Source organism: Mandrillus leucophaeus, unplaced genomic scaffold (assembly GCF_000951045.1).
Source record: "Mandrillus leucophaeus isolate KB7577 unplaced genomic scaffold, Mleu.le_1.0 Scaffold256, whole genome shotgun sequence".
Classification (NCBI taxonomy): Eukaryota; Metazoa; Chordata; class Mammalia; order Primates; family Cercopithecidae; genus Mandrillus; species Mandrillus leucophaeus.
Window position 1 is genome coordinate 2538332 of NW_012102654.1, and position 7454 is coordinate 2545785.

General features: G+C 45.6%; 1 protein-coding gene across 1 annotated transcript in view; it reads right to left on the reverse strand.

Annotated features, from left to right (window-relative positions):
- Positions 1-7454, reverse strand: part of NUGGC (nuclear GTPase, germinal center associated) — a 67677-nt gene that overhangs the window by 55528 nt on the left and 4695 nt on the right. Inside the window, exon 2 of the mRNA XM_011983908.1 lies at positions 2475-2563. Coding sequence (XP_011839298.1) covers positions 2475-2517 — 43 coding nt within the window. The 5' untranslated portion in view covers positions 2518-2563. The remainder of the gene's footprint in view (positions 1-2474; positions 2564-7454) is intronic.

Below are 7454 nucleotides of genomic sequence, written 5' to 3' on the forward strand. Positions count from 1 at the left end.
CTGAAGAACCACAGAGAAGAAATGTCACATGGCACCCGAGAATGGCAGCCCACACAGAAGGCCCAGTCTCTGCCCCTGGGCTCCAGACACAGAACTCCCCGACAATTCAGGCAGCCTTCCCTCTCTGTTCAACCTTGCATCTTCCAGCACAAATGGAAGCCAACGCACACCCCGTAGAACATTCTAGTGCAAGTCATACTATTTGCCAAGGCCTGAATCTCTGCCACCTCATGCTCCACGCTCATGCCGCAACTGAGAGTTGAGAAAGGTTACACTTCAACCCTTCCATCTCAGACATTCTAACTGATGACTGAGCTCAAATTCAAGAATTCGCCCTGGCTCAGTTTGAGGACTGCCTTAGAACAAAATACCAAGTGGTTGCTGGCTCCGTGGCTGGAGCTGGAGAGGAAAAGGCAAAGAAAGAAGAGTCTGCTGGTCAGGCCCCAGGCCAGTTACCGACTGAAGAACACTTTAATCTGTGCTCCAAAAAGCATCTCAGAACTCCAGGATGTGTCCACGACCTGTCTGTGGAAAGAGTGGAAAGGGATGTAGACTTTGCAACTCAGGAACTCTTTTGGGTAAACAATGTTTGCCTAATCTCTTAGCCATGTGTATAAAACAAGGGCCAAGTCCACACATCCAGGGCCCTTATTTCAACATTGTAAAGACTGGCAACGAATCTGATAAGAGTTTGGAAGTTTATTTCTCAACTAAAACAAAGGCTAGGAAGTCCAATACAGCAGGGTTTAAAACTGTTTCTTCAATTTCTAAAATGCAAAACTATCCGGAAAGGAGAAAATATTCCATCTTGGATTTATACCACGTAAGGGTAGTATTTTTATATTAGATTGTAACAAAAATAAACTAGTCTGAACTTAGATCACAGATCTTATTATTCTTGTTCATCACTCAAACCCTTCCTTGCCCTTTCCAGCACTCCCCATCAAATCCTCCTAGGAACCAGCGGTTGCGGTGGATAGCAGCAGTCCAAAAAGCGTAGTATACCGCTGCTGTTCCTTCCTGCTGCCACAAGGTGTCACTTTTGAAAACTGATCCCCTCACAGCCTGAGCTGAGATGCGGTTTCATTATTGACTGTTGAACTTTTTTTTTTTTTTGAGACGGGGTCTCCACTGTCGCCCAGGCTGGAGTGCAGTGGCAGGGTTACAGCTCACTGCAGCCTCAACCACCTTGGCTCAAGCAATCCTCCGACCTCAGCTCCCAAGTAGCTAGAACTACAAGCACTCACCACTACATCTGGCTAATTTTTTTTTTTTTCTTTTTCAGCGATGAGGTCTTGCTGTGTTGCCTAGGCTGGCCTTGACTCCTGGGCTCAAGAGATCCTCCTACCTTGGCCTCCCAGAGTCCTGGGATTACAGACATGATTCAGACCATTGCCAGACACTGCCAGAAATCTTCCGAGCAAAACGATCCCATTCCTCAAGGCTAAGCTCAACTGAGGGAACCCCAAAGTGGCAGTTCTTCCTATATGCCTGTTCAGGCTTGCTTCAGATGCTAGCATCACCCCACTAGCCCAGAAACACTGCTTCACCTTGCCCCTAAGGAAATCCATCCCCTCGGAGTGAGGAAACGTTCCCTCTTCAGTCCTCAAAACACAAAGGATATGATACACGACTGTTTTCTGCAACTGGGGGTTACATCCCTGTCATCGTCCTACAGGGAAGTCTCCCTCATTGGCTCCAGGGGCCCTGTATCTGCCTTCTGAGGAAGGGAAGCCACCCATACTGACTCCAATGTGAGTCACCCTTCCAGGAGCCACTCCAAGGCACCTACATCTCTCCTCCTAAGGAAAGCCGCCTAATGTCGTTCCAGGGGTCTTGTAAGAGAGGCTACCTTCAGAGCGTTCAAGGTGACTTTCTGGAACATTATTATTATTATCGAGATGGAGTCTCACTCTGTCGCCCAGGCTGGAGTGTAGTGGCACAATCATGGCTCACTGCGACCTCCGCTCCCGGGTTCAAGCGATTCTCCTGCCTCAGCCTCCCAAGTAGCCGGTATTACAGGCACGCACCACCACACCCAACTAATTTTTGTATTTTTAGTAGACACAGGATTTCGCCATGTTGGTCAGGCTGGTCACGAACTCCTGACCTCAGGTGATCCACCCACCTCGGCCTCCCAAATTGCTGGGATTACAGGCGTGAGCCACCGTGCCCAGCCTGGAACATTATTTTTTTTAAAGGAAAAAGCCCCACTTATTTAACTACTGGCCAAACAGTTCACTTCATTATGAATAGGCTATTTCAGTTACTGTTGAAATATCTGATCTTCATTCACTATTTAAACTTGTCATGAGAAAGCACCTTCTGAATAAAGAGTAAGGAGAAAGCACCTTCTGAAAAAAGAGTAAGGAACAATGACAACAGTTAAATATAGTCCCAACCTATTTGCCTTTTATCCTATAACAGTAATCCGTTCCTATATCCTCCATTAGAAGATACTGCAGAGGTGTTACCTGGATGTGGTTCCTGACCAAAAACATCCTTCATTTCTGCCATTCCTTTTTACGTGAACTCCTGCTCTTCTCCGCTTAGGAGAATCAGCCTATGAAGACAAAGTACAAAGACAGGTGGGGCAGCAGAATTTGAAAATACAGAAAGTAAAACCTAAGGATATGTCAATCTGCTTGTGTGGTGTTTCTGCCCATTCCAACTTATCTCTGAATCCCTCACAACATCTAGTACAGTACTTGATGGAAATATAACAAGATTAGTGTTTGAACACTGATTTCCAATAATATTTAGGCCAGGTACGGTGGCTCACACCTGTAATCTCAGCTCTTTGGGAGGCCAAGGGGAGGCAAATCACTTGAGGTCAGGAGTTCAAGACCAGCCTGACCAACACGGTGAAACCCCATCTCTACCAAAAATACAAAAATTAGCTGGTGTGGTGGTGGGTGCCTGTAATCCCAGCTACTCGGGAGGCTGAGGCAGGAGAATCGCTTGAACCTTGGAGGCAGAGGTTGCAGTGAGCCAAGATGGAACCACTGCACTCCAGCCTGGATGACAAAGTGAGACTCTGTCTTGAGGGGGGAAAAAAAAGTCTAAACCAATAGTACCTGAGAGCTTTAGGATAACTCATGCTGAAATGAGAATAAGCCTCTGGTGACCAGAGCTGTGAAGGTGAGTTTATATAGCTTCGCTGCTTTGGGTGGCATCGGTGCTCCATTGGGGCAAGCCTTGAACCCTGTGCCAGTGATATTTAGTTCCAGTAAGTCTCAGCAGGAATCTGGGAGGTGGATGGAACATTAGATATTCCTAGAGTTCCCTTGAGTTGCTTTGGGGGGCTGCTGACTGGGGAAGGAGATGCAGTGACTTGGTTCCCTGGACCTTCCTCACCAAGTGCAACTTCCACCAAGAGGACACCCCTCCTGGGCTCTCCTTGCAGCTTGCAGCATAGAGGGTCTGCAGGAGGGAGAGGAGAGGCACATCCAAAAAAAGAAGGGACAGATTCCGCTCGTCTCCAGTCCCCTGGCAGATAGGGCTTGGACACAGAGGGAGAACTCGACCCATGGAGGCTCAGAACAGAGGGCACTGCCCAGATAGGGTAGAATCTGCTAGCCTGGAGCTGCTTCATCTCCACCCATAGAGAAGAATTAGAAGAACATGAGCGGGAAACACCCAATGTGCTTACTTGCCGTTATCTGATGTTTCTGTTTGGATCACTCAGCCGTGTATTTCCAAAGCAGAGTCACCAGCCCTTCTGAAATATGCAAAATCACCCCTGATCTGTCCTACTAGACCTACAGGCTGTTATTTAGGGAAACTATGTCTCATTTACACATTAACCCCAAATTAAAATCACCATCATCAGTTACTCTTAGTTTGGTTTGCAGATATTAACTGACTAAACGGCTTCTGTATTTGGCGGTGCTGGGTGAATGGGGTGAGAGCCCCTATTAAGTGCGAGATTCTGAGTCTTAGGTAGACCTCTTTCCCTCTCCCTTCCTCCTCTCTGCAGCCCACTTTCACACCATCTCACACTCTTTACAGTTCTCCAAAGCAGGGTATCCTATTGAACTCTTGAGCATTTTAGCACATGTGGGATGCCCTTCCCTTCTTCTCCCAGGTGAATTCCTGCTCTTGCTTCAAAATCCTGTTTTAGTGTTTCCTCTATGAAACGGTGTCTGATACCCACTCATTCCCCTCCTGTGTCCCCGCTGCTCCATACACAACTGTGTTATAACACTGATTGTACTGTGCTTACATCTCTTCCTCCTGGTTGAACCACTTGAGGTCAGAGGACTGCATTTTTTTCAGTGGTGCATTTCTATCAAGAAGGGCAATGACTAACTAAATGTTAGCTGAATGAATGGATAACATAATGGATGGGAACCTTTTGATGAGATTCCACACCAAAGGATGTTTAAAAGCTAAATTTGTTGTTTTTGTCTAGTGGTTTGTTTGCTTGTGACAGAGTCTTGCTCTATTGTCCAGGCTGGAGTGCAGTGGCACGATCTCAGTTTACTGCAACCTCCACCTCCTGGGTTCAAGCAATTTTCCTGCCTCAGCCTCCAGAGTAGCTGGGATTAGAGGCATTGCACCATCGTGCCTGGCTAATTTTTGTAATTTTAGTAGAGATGGGATTTCGCCATATTGGCCAGGCTGGTCTTGAACTCCTGGACTCAAGTGATCCACCCGCCTCAGCCTCCCAAAGTGATGGGATTACAGGTATGAGCCACCATGCCTGGCCCTGAATTCATTTTTGATATGTTAGAGTCCTTGCTTAAAGAGTAAAGCAAAGAGTAGAAATCAATAGTCAAGTATGCAAATAGAGCAGCACTCACAGTGAGGACTGCTCCACGGGGATGAGGAGTATTTGATGTGAGGAAGGGAAGACACAGGTAAAGGCAGAAGATGGTGGTGGGGGGCGGGGGGGGCTTCATGGTGGTCTTCAAATGCATTACCTTACAGCTGCAAATAAAAGAGACATCCTGCATATTTTCTAGGGTTCCCAGAGGGTAGGAATAGATCCACTAGGTGGAAGGCACAAGAAAGATTTTGGCTTAACATTCTCAAGTAATCAGAGTCGTCCAAAATAGAATGAGCTCCCTTAGGAAGAAGTGAGTTTTCTGCCTCTAGAGGTGTCTGAACTTATATTGATATGACCACCTAATAATGACATTGGGATAGATAAATTTTAAGCCTTCTTCAAATTCCAAGATTCTACGTTCTTACTTGAAATTTTCACCAGGAAAGCTGGTAGAAGTGTGCTAATGAGGTCACCAAATTTCACAAGAGGCACAAGCAATTTCTGGTTTGGAATACTGAGTCAGAAATGCTGACACACATCAAAACCTAGGTGCGTTACGAGAAAAAAAGACAGATGGGCTATAACATGGGTAAACATACCATAATGCATGTCAATAATTTTAGGCAGGGTGTGATGGCTCACATCTATAATCCCAGCACTTTGAGAGGCTGAGGAGGGAGGATCGACTGAGCCCTGGAGTTTGAGACCAGCCTGGGCAACCAAGTGAGACCTTGACACTACCAAAAAAAATTAGCTGGTTGTGGTGACACACACCTGTAGCACCTGCTATTTGGGAGGCTGAGGTGGGAGGATCCCTTGAGCCCTGGAGGTCAAGGTTGCAGTGAGCTATGATTGCGCCACTGCACTCCAGCCTGGGTGACAGCAAGACCCTGTCTCAAAGGAAAAAAAAAAAAAGCTGGATACAGAACTAGGATTACCCCTAGGAAAAAGATCTGTTGTTTTCTGAAGAGAGCAGCTCAAGGAGCAAATCATATGAAAGGTTAGGCATCATATTATCACAGTGAGCACTGGAAGCAAAACAAAATGTATGATCCAACCAGTGGATAAATCCATGGTCGACCTCCAGGACAGCTGGTGTGCTGGAATTCAAATTCTAGGAGGAAACCGTGGAGCCAGATAAAGTACAAAAGAACTGACAGGCCAAGTTGACAAGAGGCGTGGTCATACAGACACTAAGATTAGGGTCCTTCAGTTGAGAGAGCTGTGGATTAAAGGGCAAAAAATCATAGGGCTTTGAGTTTAGAGCAGAAGCAGTTGTGGTCACTGAATTCTGGAATACGGGTGGTGGTTCTGGCTTCTTTTGGAATCACAGGAACTTTAGTTCATTTGACTTTATTTACTAAATCAACAGTACACAAAGTCCGGCAAGGGCCATTAGCATGTAACTAGCTGGGGTTGGGTTGGGTTTAGCTGCATGCAACGAAGACAGAAAACCACACACCTTCCTCCGTAGCAGCATCTATGGTTTCCGTATACAAGAGATTTGTGAACTCTAACTGAAATTTGGAATAACTGGAAATTATGTGGATTTGGTTGTAGTGGATTGGGCTTCAAATTCCTTTGGCCAATGTTCAAAGACTGGCGTGAAGGGATCATTTGATGACCAAACAAAAACACTGGCAAGTGGAAAGGGATCATTTGCAAAAAGGCTAAGTGGACAGAAGAAAATAAACACCAAGTACTTAAAAAGGAAAAGCGATAAACAAATGGGGGTAGTTTGGTACAGACGTTCAGTATATAGTCGTTGGGTTGAACTAAATGATGAGGTGGGAAGAACATTAGGCTGGAAATCAGGTGTGGAAGTTTCCAGCTCCGGCTTTGCCACCAACCAATAAAGCTGGAGGACTTCAGACAAGTCGTTTTATCACCCTGACCTCAGGTTTCCCACGTGTAAGGCAAAGACTGAACTAGTCCTTAAAGTGTCAGTGTTCTCTGATTTAGATGAGTGGTAAAAAGATGAAAATTCTCATTTTGAAAATGTCACTTGTCATTGAAACCAAGACCATACCAATGATTAGGGCTTCCATGTGGCCAAAGGCAGTACACCGAGAGCACTGTGATTGCAAGTGCATTGTATTAAGGAGAAAATGAGCCATGGGAGTATAGTCCTTCTTCAAATCATCCTGCAGTCTGTTTCCCCGCAAAGGGAAGGAATGGTGGTGTTCACTGTGAAAATTTGGTTTCTGTGGAGAAGCAATTGATAACAGTCCAAATGTATTGCTCAGATAGGCAAAGTTCTGCCTGTGTGGTTTATTTTGCTTGTATTTCAGCTATGTGGTTAGCACTGAAGTTTTGCTTTTAGTGCTTATTTACATTCCTGTGCACTGAACCTAAGAATAGCATCTTTTAAATAAGATTGTGGACATTCAGCTAGATATAGGAAGGTCGCATAGAACTGGTTTCCTGATAAATAACTGTAACTTTTTACAGTTACTCTTGCTTCTCTCCCTCTCCTTTTCTTCTGTTTGTATTTGCTTATTGTCTTTTTCTTACAGGAAAATCACAGAGGCAACACAAATGCAGGTCATTCCTGTACTAGAACAGCTGCATATCATGGCATTGAATAAAGAATGCGGGCTGGGTGCAGTGGCTCACGCCCGTAATCCCAGCACTTTGGGAGGCTGAGGCAGGTGGATCATGAGGTCAGGAGTTTGAGACCAGC